A 14,550-nucleotide genomic window follows, 5' to 3' on the forward strand; every position below is an offset into this window, starting at 1 on the left:
GTCTATCCTTTTCCGTCACTATTTTAAAACAAATGCAATATGGTCGCTGGCCCCAAAGTGCGCCCCCACTGACACCTCAGTCACCTGTCCTGCCTTATTTCCCTAGAGTAGGTCAAGTTTTGCACCTTCTCTAGTAGGTACATCCACTAACTGAATCAGAAAATTGTCTTGTACACACTTAAGAAATTCCTCTCCATCTAAACCTTTAACACTATGGAAGTCCCAGTCTATGTTTGGAAAGTTAAAATCCCGTACCATAACCACCCTATCATTCTTACAGATAGCTGAGATCTCCTTCCAAGTTTGTTTCTCAATTTCCCTCTGACTATTGGGGGAGGTCTATAATACAATCCCAATAAGGTGATCATCCCTTTCTTATTTCTCAGTTCCACCCAAATAAAATTCCCTGGATGTATTTCAGGGAATACCCTCCCTCAGCACAGCTGTAATGCTATCCCTTATCAAAAATGTCACTCCCCCTCCTCTTCTGCCTCCCTTTCTATCCTTCCTGTAGCATTTGTATCCTGGAACATTCAGCTGCCAGTCCTGCCCATCCCTGAGCCATGGTTCTGTAATTGCTATGATATCCCAGTCCCATGTTCCTAACCATGCCCTGAGTTCATCTGCCTTCCCTGTTAGGCCCCTTGCATTGAAATAAATGCAGTTTAATTTATTAGTCCTACCTTGTCCCTTGTCCCTGCCTGCCCTGACTGTTTGGCTCACTTCTGTTCTCAGCTGTATCCGTCTCAGATCGATCTCTTTCCTCACTATCTCTGGGTCCCACAACACCCCCCCCCCCCCCCCCCCCCCCAGTGCTTAATTTCTTATTGCAATGTAAGATCTACCTAAATATATCATTTTTCATTATTAAGAAATGCTACAATCAAACAACTTAAAAAGCAAGATGGTTGTGCCATCTTTTGATCAAAAAGCAATACTGCCAGAATTGTAGTAACAGGTCAGTCATTTCTTTTATGAAATCTTGTTACATATAAGCCACTGTGTTTATCTAAACAACAACTGAAACCCTTCTCATGCAACTAAGTGAGCTTTAAAGCTCACTGGAACTTGAAGTGAAGGGCATTAAAAGGACAATTTAAAATCTACACCACTAAATCCAGAAAAGCAAATTTAGTTAGCTCTGACTGATTAAGGAAGGTACCCAACAGCTTGTGTAGAAAACTATTCTAGCTACTGACCAACAATCTGTAACATCTTTCTTCTAAAATTTAATATTTCACTTTGCCAATGTATTGCTGAAAAAGACATTATTACAAACAATTTAGGATTATTTGCCAGGCTCACAAATAGCACACTTGCATGTACTGCAATCCGTATAGATTAATCTATCAGGCCTCATGCTTTGGAGAAAGAAAGGTCATACTACTTGCATTGAACCAGATGCAGTAAGGTGACAACCAGTGTCAATTTGCCTTGTTTGAAAAAGAATTAAACAAAACTTGACAGTTAACTGTCAGTCATTATTAACTGGTGCATCCTCTGTGGTAATGCCTACTCCAATCACAATCCACTGTCAATCAATCACCACTCTCCAGTATACAGTAGGAATGAAGTACTCCCTTAACTTGATCAGTGCAAGTCAAAAACCTTCAAACCGACTTTGTCTTAAATTTCAAGATAGACAAGTTCTGTATTATCAAATGACTACAAGGTCAAGTACTTTTGACAGAACACTCTTCAGAGATTTTCGTCTTTTCCCAGCCAGAAATCAGGAAAGTGGGTTGAAAAACCTATCAGCCATCATTGAATGGCATAGCAGACTCAATGGGCTGAAAGGTCTAACTTCTGCTGCTATGTCTTATGATCTTATGCATGTGTCCCTTCATGGGTGAGTCTAGAACCAGAGGGTATTGGCTCAGAATGGAAGGGTGCCAACTTAAGATGAGGAATTTCTTCTCTGAGATTTCGATCTATATTGTCATGTGTACTCAAGTACAGGAGTGCAGTGAAAAGTATATAATATCACCACACACAAGTGCAAAGGTATCGAGGTACAAAAAAAACCTAGGTACAGGGTAGTAAAAGAAACTAAATTTAAAACAAGTTAAGCATTACCTTCATGGAATAAGTAGAAAAGTAAATAAATAAATAAGTTAAAGTCCTTCTTAATATAGACTAGAAAAATAAAAGGAATAAAGTTAAAAGTTTAGGAGTTTTTGAGTCCTCTGCGTACTTTGCTATCCAGGAGACCTCAGCTGCCTGTTCTCCACACTGCCACCGCAGATACTTGGGGACCTCCTTGCACTCCCCATGTTTGGTTGCGATGTCACCACTGTCACTGTTGCAGAAGCTATCATCTCCTTCATCTCCTCCTCCTCCTTCTTCTGGAACATATCTGGGCAGGACGCATTTGCATGCTGACATATCGCCATGCTGGGCTAAGACTCTAGCACAGGCTGAGAGATCAGGCTGTGACACCACCATGTCAGACTGAGAGGCCAGGCCACATCACTGTTGTGCCAGGCTGAGAACCACCACGCCAGGCCAAGAGATCACCATGGGCTGCTGAGAAACCACCACCGACTGGGCTGGGGCTGAGAAGACGCCCCACTGGGTTTACTAGGAGAACGTGAGGGCTTCAGGTGCTGGTGATCAGAGTCGAGATTCTGGTGCTGGAAAAGCACAGGTCAGGCAGCATCCAAGGAGCAGGAGAATCAACATCTTGAGCAAAAGCCTTTCATCAGGAATGAGGATATTCCTAGCTTCTGTCCTGTTCTTGTAGCCACTGTGTTTTATGATGAGTCCAGTTGAGTTCCTGGTCACAGTGCATGTAAAACCAACAAGCAGCCATGTCTCAAATTTTTAAGGGTACTGTCTACCAAAGACATCCGGCAGTGGCGGGGGGTGGGGGTGGGGGATGTGCATGCAGTTTTATAAATGGATTTGGTGGGGACCTGAAGAACTGCAAAGCCTACTGGGTTCCTGAGAAGGAATCTCATGAAGTAGATTTGGATATTTAGAAGTTTGCTGATTTCTAGAGGAAACCACTTCTCAATGCACACTTGGTAAAACCTTTCATTGTACTGTGCTTTCAAAATGGCTGTGACCATACCCAGAGATGATAGGGTAAGTGTCTCACCCTGAGAGGAGGGCTGGGATATTCCATTGGCCTGGTGGTACTGCCTTTTCCAGGGATGGACCAGTCAGTCAGGATGTCGTGGCACAGTAAATAAAAGGCAGCATTCAATATCAATCTGGGATTGGTTGTGGCCAGGTGTCTAGTTGAAGTGGTCTTGGTCCATGAAGTGGGACACTGCCAGTCCTGTGGCTCTATAGTAGCTTAAGAGTAAAGGGAAGACCTTTAAGAATGGAAGTGAGAAGAAACTTCTTGAGCCAGAGAGTGGTGAATCGGTGAAATACATTGCCACAGAAAGCTGTGGAGACCAGGTCACTGAGTATATTTAAAACAAAGATAGATAAGTTCTCTTAGGCTGTGCCCTCGGGTCCTCATCTCTTCTGCAAATGAAAACATCTTTCCAATGTCCACTCTGTCCAGGTCATTCAGTATTTTGAAAGTTTCAATCAGATGCTCCCTCATCATTCTAAACTCCATTAAAGTACAGTCCCAGAGTTCTCAAACATTCTTCCTATGTTAAGCCTTTCATTCCTGGGACCATTTTCAGAGCTGTGTTTCAAAAGCTTGGACTTCCAAATAAACCTGTTAGATTATAACCTGGCATTGTGTGATTCTTAACTTTGTCCACCCTTTCCCTACTCTCATACTCCAACCCCCTTAAGTCAGGGCCAACATTCCATTAGGTTTCTTGATTACCTGCTGCACGCTAGCTTTCTGTGTTTCATGCACAAGTACACTCAAGTCACCTTTTTTGTTTTAGAAGCAGACAGCACGGTTATGGCTCCGTAATCTTTTGAGGGAGAAACATTCATGTGTTGTTACATATTTACAATTTTTCATATTTTTAGTTTCTTTGTAAATTTATATATTTTGCATCATACAAAGATTTATTTCTGCAATAGCACAGTTGGTGCTTCTGTAACTGTAAACTTTGTGAGCACATTAGAGCAACTTTCCTTCGCTCTGACAAATTTTACCAACAAATTTAAAATATAAATTCAGGAACTTCACTTTGAATAGATGTGATGCTGCATTCTTAGCACTCACAACAACCCAGAGTTCAGAAAATAGAAAAATACTTCCGAAAGCTACACAAGCTGTTAAATGATTACCAAGCTATTAGAGTGCTGTCTGCTTCTGAAACAAAAAAAAACAGATTAGTCATTTATTGTCATTTGTAATTTTTTACAAAATGCACTGAAGTCACCATTCCATGGTGTCTATGTTAACAACAAAAGGCATAGATAAGAAAAATTGAATAAAGATTTATGACAAAATCGATCTTAGATCAATTCGCAGCTCTTGACTTCATGAAAAGGCAGTACTGCTGCAAGACTGCCATGCCAGGCCAATGGAACACCAGGCTAATGGAATATTGGGCTGGAAGCTGCCACCAAAGCAGGCCATCCATGCCAGTCTGCTGGAATCCCAGCCAGCAAGACTCTGCAGAAGCTGCCCTAAGGGCCAATCCCAGGAAAGAAGATGTGGCAAAAGCTGTCCAAAGAATTTCCAGACAGCCAAATACTGAGTCAAACCACCTCAATGTCGAAGCCGCTGCCAGCCTCCATAGATATAGCAGCTGAAACCAGGTCCCCATGCTCACCATTCCACCAGCCACCACCTTGACGCTGATTCCAGAGTCCCACTCTGCTGTCACCCTCTAGGTCCCAAAATGGGCTCACCAGCCACCTCACCATCCTCTCAGACTGGGCTCAGCAACTGCCACCATACTCTGGACCACAACAAAGGGTGGCACGGTAGCTCAGTGGTTAGCACTGCTGCCTCACAGCACCAGGGGTCCCTGGTTCGATTCCAACCTTGGGTGAATGTCTGCGTGAGTTTCCTCCAGGTGCTCCGGTTTTCTCCCACAGTCCAAAGATGTGCAGGTTAGGTGAATTGGCCATGCTAAATTGTCCATATAGTGTTGGCTGCATTAGTCAGAGGGAAGTGGGTATGGGTGGGTTATCTTCGGAGGGTCAGTGTGGACTAGTTGGGCCAAAGGGCCTGTTTCCACGCTGTAGAGAATCTAACCTAATCTTAAAAGCCATCTTCATCCCACCTACCGCCAAAAAGATGATATACGGAAAAAAAAGAGAAATCAAAATTTAAAAAGAAAATGAAGAAAAAAAAAAGTGGTCAGCATGGATGACCCCTAGGCACAGGAGACCAAATGCTACCTACTACACCGCCATCACCTTAGAAGGGACCTGTATCTAAAAGCTGTGAACCATGAGGAGAACAGTTGGGACACATTTCTTCCTCACATCTTGATGAACTCTCACCTTTGCTCCCAGAAATGAGCAGTGATGAATGATGTCTGTGTATCCGATAGCATTCAAACAACTCCCATCTACAGTTTCAGCATTAACACAAGAAATTAAATGTTGAACCTCTAAAACTTTGGACTCCCTATCCTCTGCATCCACCAAGAGAATTTGGCCTTGCAATATTAACATTCTGCTCAGTGATCCTTTTAGTAAGTGGACAATAAATAATCTATTTCAATAGCCATAGTGAAAAAATATTTTTGAAGAAATGTAAGTTTTTTTCCAAAGCTGCACAACTTATTTTGAAATTCTTACTTTTCCATACTTCCATTATCACACACTTTTTACATTTTAATATATTCTAAATATCCAATTACTTACAACATAAAACTGCTTCAAGATAAAATTGCAGTAAATTAATCCTTGACTTTTGTTTGCATCCATTGTACACACTAGACTTAGCTCAAAAGGTCATCTCTTCATTCAAAAGTTGATATATAAAATTGTAATAATTGGCTGCAATTTTCATTAGTTAATTGAGGTCATATAGAAATAAAAATTATTTCAAAAAATTCAAAGTGAAAATGAGTATAATATATTAAAGCTGATAATATGCAACTTTCATTTAAAAATTTAAAAATGAAATATCACAAACTCCTTTCAAAGAATTGGTAGACTTTTGCATTTGAAATCATTATTTATCAATGTTCTAAACCAAAACAAATTGGACTAAATAATTCTACAAATAGAGGAGAAATAATTATTCTGTCTGATATTTGAAACCTCAATGTAAAATTATTTTGACATATATTTCCAGTGGAGAAAGATTCAACATGCTACTAACAACGCAAAGCTCCACAATAAAATATGAAGACAACTGTAAGATCTTGTGTAAACCATCTCCTGCTTTGTAGATAGAAAATGTTGCAGAAATCAAAATGGCAAGTTTATGGATGAAATGAATGACAGAAAAACATGAGAGAAATTATAAAGGAGAGCGATTAAGGAAGAAGTCTTGCGGCATAGTGAGTAGCATTCCTGCCTCTGAACCAGAAACAAGTCCCACAACCAAACAGATTGAGCATCAAATCTGCATATCGTTCCGACATATGCCAATAGCAGGAGAGTCTTTTCATCAGCCAAATAATGGAAATAAATCAGTCTCTACCATCATTTCCCATAGCACCAAATTTCAAATGCATGTAAAAGTGCACATTGCCATGATTGTTAATGTTGATTTCTTCCAGAGAATCAGGAGATCCAGGGTAGATTTGCTACCAACAATCCTATTCTACATGAAATATCAGGCACCTTTACATACTGATAGAGCTGATCTTGCCTTGCCTAACTGTCTTATAGAACAGTCACAACAACCAGTAGAATTACAGAATCCCTTACAATACAGAAAGAGGTCAATCAGCCCATTGCATCAATGCTCCAAAGAACAAACTCCACATAGACAGTTACTTAAAGCTGGAATTGAAAGTGGGTCCCTGGTGCTGTCAGGTAGCAACGTTAAGTACTGTTGCACCGTGTCACTTAGACTCAGTCAATTGGATGACTAATGTGGATCACATTCATCAGACAGAAGGTGGGATGATTCCTGCTTCAGCTGGGATGAATTTGGGACCTGCCTGTTTTGGGCAGAGAAAAGAAGAAAGGAAATATGATTAAGTGAAAGAAAGTGGTTAAAATTCCACTGTCCCTCAACCAAATTTTTTTCTCTTTCCTCCTATCTGTTTCATCCAAAGGACTCTGACTTGTTTTCTAAAATTTGTGAAAAGGCGAATGCATGTGGAATGGATGGATGACCGGAGATAAGCACAGATTATCGGTCGAGTGTGGGGCTGGACAGTCACAAAGCTTCAGAGGACCACACCTCTCCAATAAACCTCAATCCATATACAGCATACAGCTACTGATGGCTTCTATCCTAGCACCAAGCAGTCAGAAGTAAAAGTGTAACAAAAATGATCGTGACAAAAACAAAAATGCCAAAATAGAAACAGAAGACTATAGAAACACAGACAGAAACTTAAAGAAAAAAAGAAACACAAAGAAAAATAGAAGCATGAAAACTGAGAAATAAGATATTCTCTTTCTAATCATGTGCAGTTCCTTGCGAAAGCAATCAGATAAGTAAAATTAAAGTTAACTATTTCTAAAGCTCTAATGTAGTCAGATTACAAAACTAGCATCATAAGCCGCAAGAGGAAAGCTATAATAGTGTATAAACATTAGCCAAACCCTACTCTTAACATCAGTTAAGAATTTGACAGTAAATCTAGGTACAGTTGAAAAGAATGGACCATAAGAATTAATTTGGTTACTTTTCTTATTGATATGTATTGACAGCATGCCAAGTATATTGTTAAAAACTGGTGACTTGACAACAGTGAAACTGAAAAGCCAGTACCAACAAAGGACCTGAAGATCACATAATAGTTATCACGGCTACAACCTATCAAGTGCTTTTTTCACTCCAGCAGTGAATTACCAATGAACAATGTGTCCCACTGATTGGAAAGGTAACAGTATTAGCAAAGGAAAAAGTACCAGCTTTGACTGCTATAATGGAAATTGCAGCACCAAAGGTAGCCATTTGCCCAAGGCCAGCTGTATCAGTACCAGATCTTCAATGGGAGCTATCTATACTCATCCTTTCTTTTCCCTTAAATACATGCAAGTGAAATAGCATGGGTTATCTTTGTCTTATCTGAAAAAATTCTGAGTTCACATCTGTACATAGCCCATAAAATTTCCAGATCTAAAGTAGATGCTACAAGGAGGCACTACAAGCTTACAGAATATTTCCCAGAAAGTAGTTGCAGAGGACTGTGGGAAAGGAATGGTGCAGGGGATTAGTGAAGAACGTTCCACCTGTCATGTGTAGTTGTAATGATACATAGCATGAAGCATAAAAGAGGAAAATAGTTGTTTTGAAGACAAATGTCAACAAACAAATACTTCATAATTTAAAGAATAACAGAATTCACTCCAAAAGCATTGTACAATTGGTTAAGATTGAAAATGTAAACTCTTCCAGTACATTGCTCAGTGCAGTAAGCTAACGAAATTCACTTAATTGAGAGTCAAGCTGGATGTCGCAGCTGCACTTTCTAGCTCCAAGTTCTCAACCATTTTTCTTCTTTTGTAAGTGCTCATTTTCCTGGTCATCTTTGTGGCTGTGTTACTAGCAATTACTTCAGTATTTTGAAACACTGACGTGTCAATAAGTTGCAAACGCAACATGAACCGATAAAATACTACTTTCCGGGAATCTCGCAAAATACATCCATTTCACCATTAATAGGAAAATCTCTTGTAGGCCTTTCTAACCATTTTGTTCACTGGAGATGTCCCACTTTCACACACCAAACTATCATCCAACAAAATTATAACAGCCTCTTACTTAGTTGCGCTCAATTGACTAAGATCTTTGATCTGTTGAAGTTGATTAAATTATTTTTCCCTAAACATCCAGTGACTTTCCTTCTTTTCATATAGTTAGGTTAGTTTGTCTGCAGAAGGAGTTGAGCGGGTAAGCCAAAGACACAATGAGCAACAGCAAATTCATCATCAGGTTCTGTCATCTTCCTGCAATATGCTGAAATAGAATTTCTGGTGGGTTTGCCTCCAGCAGGAAATTTTCCCTGATGCAGTAATGTACAGGTCATCCCTCATAATATCAGAAATTAGGCTTGGGTAACATGGTATTGAAGGATCCAACAGATGTTATCATACCGCACAAATGCATACAACAATTACATTCACAGGCACCTTGGTGTCTGGGCTAAAGTTTAGCTATGAAGTTATACAAATCATGCTTCTATTAGCATGTCATGTTTCAAATGAGCCGAGTTAAAGTAGAATGTAAGATCTTGATTCCATCATGTCACATACTATTATACAGTGATGCGTATTCTCTTAACATATACGGACCATAAAACACACAAACTCATGGCTTCTGACGACATTTATGCAACGTTGTAGGATCAGCGGCAAAGAAAATTATGAACATAGCAACTGGAGTAGACTATTCAGCCCCAAAAGCCTACTTCAATGAGATCAAGGCTGATCAATGGCCTAATTCCACACACTTACCTTTGGTCCATATTTTCTAATATCTTTGCTTAAAAAACGTTTATTGGCCTCAAATTTAAAATTAACAACTGGTCCTGCTGTTTGTACATAAGTGTTCCAAACATCTATTATCTCTTCTTTTTTAATGTCACTCCTGAATGGTTTAGCTCTAATTCTCAGATTATGCCTCCTATTCCCAATCAGTGGAAAGAGTTTGTTTCCTGTTAATATAGAACCATAGGAGAAAGTGAGGACTGCAGATGCTGGAGATCAGAGCTGAAAATGTGTTGGAAAGGCGCAGCAGGTCAGGCAGCATCCAAGGAGCAGGAGAATCGACGTTGCGGGCATGAGCCCTTCTTCAGGAATGAGGAGAGTGTGCCAAGCAGGCTAAGGTTAAAGGTAGGGAGGAGGGACTTGGGGGAGGGGTGTTGGAAATGCGAAAGGTTCAACCTTTGTGCATTTGCATGCCAAGATCTCTCGCTTCATCACCTCTCTCAGGATATTCCCATTTATTGTATATTCCCTTTTACTGTTTGACCTCCTTAAATGCATTACATCACACTTACCAGTGTTAAAATTCAACCTTCCTGTCCGCTCCACCAACCTTATTTTGGAGCTTACAGCTATCCGTTACACTGCTAATTTCTGTATTGTCTGCAAATTTAGTAATTGTGCCCATGTTCAAGCCCAAATAGTTAATCTACAAAACAACAGCACAGGTCCCAACACAGAGGCCTGTAGATCACCACTTGAAACAATTTTCCATTTACAAGGGCAACCATCAATCATTACCCCTTCCTCCCTGTTACTAAGTCAACCTTTTGTCCAATTTGAGACATTATCCTGTATCCCACAGGCTTTTACTTTTTCTGACCAGTCTGCCATGTGGACAAATGCCTCACTAAAATCCATGTAGACAACATTCACTGCACCACCCTCAATCGTCCTCATTACTTTATCAAATATTTCAATCAAATTTGTAAAGTATGACCTCGCCTTAAGAAAGATGCGCTAATTGTCCCCTGACTAGTCCGTGTCTAAGTGATAGTGTATCTGATCTCTCACGAATGAGTCTAACAATTTGCCCACCATCAAATTAAGACTAACTGGCCCAGAATGGTTTGGTGTTTCCTTTGTATCCTTTATAAACAACAGAAACATATTTGCATACCTCCACTCCACAGGCACCCTACCTGTGTCTAGTGAAGATTGGAAAATAATCCTCACGGCAGCTGTTATTTCCTTCCTGACCTCCTTCAGCATCTTGAGGAAAACTCATTCAGCCCTGGTGACCTATCACTTTCAAGAATCGAATTTCACAAACATGTTCTCTCTATGATTATTTTGTCCAATATTTCAGACTGCTCCTTCTGGATTCCACATCATTGCTTTCCCTTGTGAATATCCTCTGCATCTTCACTCTCGTTCCCTTCTTCAGCTCTGATAGATCCCTTTTTTTCCCTTAACTATGCTTTTGCCCTTTATATATTGATAAAACTTGAATTTTCCTTCATCTTGCTTGCTTATATTTTCTCATTGTCCTCTCTTTGATTTCATTATTTCTTTGTTAAAATGATCCCTGTATTTCTATACTCCTGTCAGTTATCTGCAGTTTTTTTTATGATTACCATAAGCTTTCTTTTTCTGTTTAATTTTTCCCTGTATTTTTTAAGATAACCATGGAAGTCTAGATTTGGCAGTACCATTCTTAATTTTGGAGGGTGCACGTCTACTCTGTGTCCAAAGAATCACACTTTTTACAGCTTCCTACAGACTATCCCTTCGCTATCCTATCCAAGTTCACCTCAGCCAAATCATTTCTCAGTTTTGCAAAGTTTGCTTCCCACAAGCAAAAAAAACTTTTACACCTAATTTATAGCTGTCGTTTTCCATAATATTAGCAAAGCTAACCAAATTGTAGTCACTATTCCAAATATGGTTGCCCACTGTCATTTCACCCACTTGCCCATCTTCATTTCCCAAAACTAAATCCAGATTTGTATTTCCTCACGTTGGGTTGTCACAGATTGTTTAAAAACAATTCATGGATACAGTGCATGAATTTTTCAGCCTCAAATCACCTGAGAATGTTTGAAACCCAGTCGATATTGGGATAGTTAAAGTCACCTGCTATTATTGTCCTCTTATTCCAACAGACATTTGTCTCCATATATATTCTTCTATCTCTTCTCGGTATTTGGGGTTTGTAGTATGCTCCGCCTAGTGTGACTGCCCCTTTTGTTTTAGTCCTAAACTCAATCCATAAATCCTCATTTGTTAACCAGTTTTGTATATCATTCCTCTCAAAACTGTAATTGATTTTTTAAGCAATACAGTTATACCTCCCTCCGTTTTTGTCACCCACTTTTGAAGCTATTGATATTGTACCTTAACTTTCTAATTTCTAGAAAAGGCCTAATTTGTATAAAGTGTCTTCATAACTTAACCCCTGACGTCTAGATATTATTCTTGTAAACCTACATGGTTCTTCCAAGGATAATATATTCTTCCTAAAGTGTGTTTATCTAAATCTTCTCACAGCACTCCTAGTAGGGTCTAACTAGGGTTCTGTATAATTGCAGTATAACATCTGCATCTTTGTACTCCAGTCCTCCACATAAAAAGGCCAGCATTCCATTAGTTTTCTTGATTATTTTCTACAGCTGTTCATGGCATTTTTAATGATCTTTGCACCTAAACCTCAAAGTCTCTTTGGACATCTGCTGTATTTAACTTCATACTATCTGCAAAGTAGCTAGATCGAGTCTTTTTTGATCCAAAATGGATCATCTACACTTACTCATATTGAACTCCATCTGCCACAGTTTTGCTAATTCACTTAATCGATCAATACTCTTTATAATTTGAGCTGTCATCTATTATACCATCTAACTTTGTGTTATCAGTAAATTTGGATATATGACTTTATATGTCATTATTCAAGTCATTCATCAATAGCATGTATAACAGGCCCAAACACAGATCCTGTGGGACAGCTTTGATCACATCCTATCAATTTGAGTGCCAACTGATTACACCTACTTTCTGGCACCTGACACTTAACCAATTTCCCAAACATGTCAGTAATTTGCCCAATATTTCATGGCCTTCTACTTTAAAACAGTCTCTTACATGGGACTACATCAAATGCCTTCTGCAATTATACATAAACAACATTCATAGGCAATGTCCTGTCCACTACCTTAGTCACACTTCAAAAAATTAATTGTTCAGCATGACGTCCCTGTCATGAATTCATGCTGACCCACCCTGATTAACTGAAAATTTTGAAGAGTTTCAGTTACCCCCATCCTTGGATTCTGCAAGGCTATGAGCCCTGACAACATTCCACCAATAGTAATGATTACTTGTGCTCCAGAACTTGTCAATCCCCCAGCCAAGCTGTTCCAGTACTATGTCAACAATGTGTAAAATTGCCCAAGTATGTCCTGCTCACAAAAAAACCTATCTCATCAGTCCATTCTTAATCTTCAGTGAAGTGATGGATGCTATCATCAGTGAGATCAAGTCACACCTGTTAGGCAGTAGCCTGCTGACTGAGGATGAGTCATCTCACCACCAGTAAATATCTGTAAAAGTTCTTCAGTGTAGTATCTTAGGCCTAACTATCTGTAGCTTTCCATAAGATGTGCAAGCAAGATGAGAAAATATGTTTTGGACAGTTTGAGCCTTTAAATTAGAGAACAACAAAAAAAACTGGTTTGAGTGGATTTGCATAAATCTCGAGAATAGTTGTGTTAACTTGTAAAAAAAACTCATGTATCTACATTACTGCAAGAATAAGGAATGAATAATAGTCATTTGGACAAGTTTTGGAGAACAAACTGCAAAGAGGTTTTTGTACAAAAACTGCATGCCTTCTTAATTATACTACTATCATTCTACATGATTTTGAGATGCCGGTGTTGCACTGGGGTGTACAAAGTTAAAAATCACAACACCAGGTAATAGTCCAACAGGTTTAACTGGAAGCACACTAGTTTTCGCAGCTTCGCTCCTTCACCAGGTGATAGTGATGAAGGAGAGGCGCTCCGAAAGTAGTGTGCTTCCAGTTAAACCTGTTGGACTACAACTTGATGTTGTGTGATTTTTAACATCATTCTACATGTCCGATACACATTGAAAGACTAGATTTTCCCCAATTCAAATAAGGGTATTTAAGAGGAAAAAATGACTTTAAAAGTCGGACATATATCGTTGTGCTCTTCAACGCCTCAGTGAAACTGACATTAGGATAGCACAGTAATGAATGTTGCGGGAGGGATGCCACACTTCCATCCCCACCACGGCAGCAGCAATCTCTCCAACTCCGCTACACTGTGTACATTGCGCAACTGCGCAGAAGGAAGTTGGACAGGAACGTCCCGCAGATGGAGCGAGCGCAAGTTCCGGGTGATATTCTGAAATCCGCAACTCGAATCGCAGTCGTGGCAGTTGCATGAAGTGAGGCTGAAGGTTCGGTACTTCTCACCTCCAATTAGGATGATAGTACTCTGAATATATTCTCGCGACTCAGCCTTTCTCCACGTAGGACCGATCAAAAGACAAGCCTAGTCGCTCTCATTTTTTAAAAGAAAATCATTCGTAATTCAATGAAGTTTAATCGAGTACCTGAAACTTTCATTACATCGTTTTTCTTGTCATCGCCTTGCTCTTTCGATAACACTTGATCTTGCGAAGCCATTATACGCCCTGTTCTGCCGTGTAGGAAATGCCGCCAAATGCTCTCCAGCAAGAAAATCACGTGAGACAGTTTGAACAGCCGTGTTCAGAATGAAGCTGGGTAATCTTTACATGACATGCTTTGCCCTTTCAGTCCTGCAGGTGAATAGGATGCATTTTATGTATTCCTTTTTTTGCCAAAAAATATATTCTGTATTAACAAAATCATTTTTAGGAAAATATACCATATGAAACTTTTTAAATGTTAGATCATATAGTGCAGCTCCCCTCCATTCTGTTTGTCAATCCTGACTCCTAAGTTCGACATTTTTCCGGTTAGTTGCCACTCCTCCCATTCCACACTCAAAATAGAATGGAAGCTTGCCAAGCTCTGTAGAAATGTTTCAGGAATGTGCTATA

At 39.6% G+C, this 14,550-nt stretch overlaps 1 protein-coding gene across 1 annotated transcript in view; it reads right to left on the reverse strand.

Moving 5' to 3' along the window:
• The window catches only part of msraa (methionine sulfoxide reductase Aa), a 521,940-nt gene extending 507,714 nt beyond the window's left edge, over positions 1 to 14,226 (reverse strand). The window contains exon 1 of the mRNA XM_060851609.1: positions 14,080 to 14,226. Within this exon, the coding sequence (XP_060707592.1) occupies positions 14,080 to 14,152 (73 nt within the window). The 5' untranslated portion in view covers positions 14,153 to 14,226. The remainder of the gene's footprint in view (positions 1 to 14,079) is intronic.
• Between the last annotated feature and the right edge of the window lie 324 nt (positions 14,227 to 14,550).

The sequence above is a fragment of the Hemiscyllium ocellatum genome, chromosome 3 (genome assembly GCF_020745735.1).
Source record: "Hemiscyllium ocellatum isolate sHemOce1 chromosome 3, sHemOce1.pat.X.cur, whole genome shotgun sequence".
NCBI lineage: Eukaryota > Metazoa > Chordata > Chondrichthyes > Orectolobiformes > Hemiscylliidae > Hemiscyllium > Hemiscyllium ocellatum.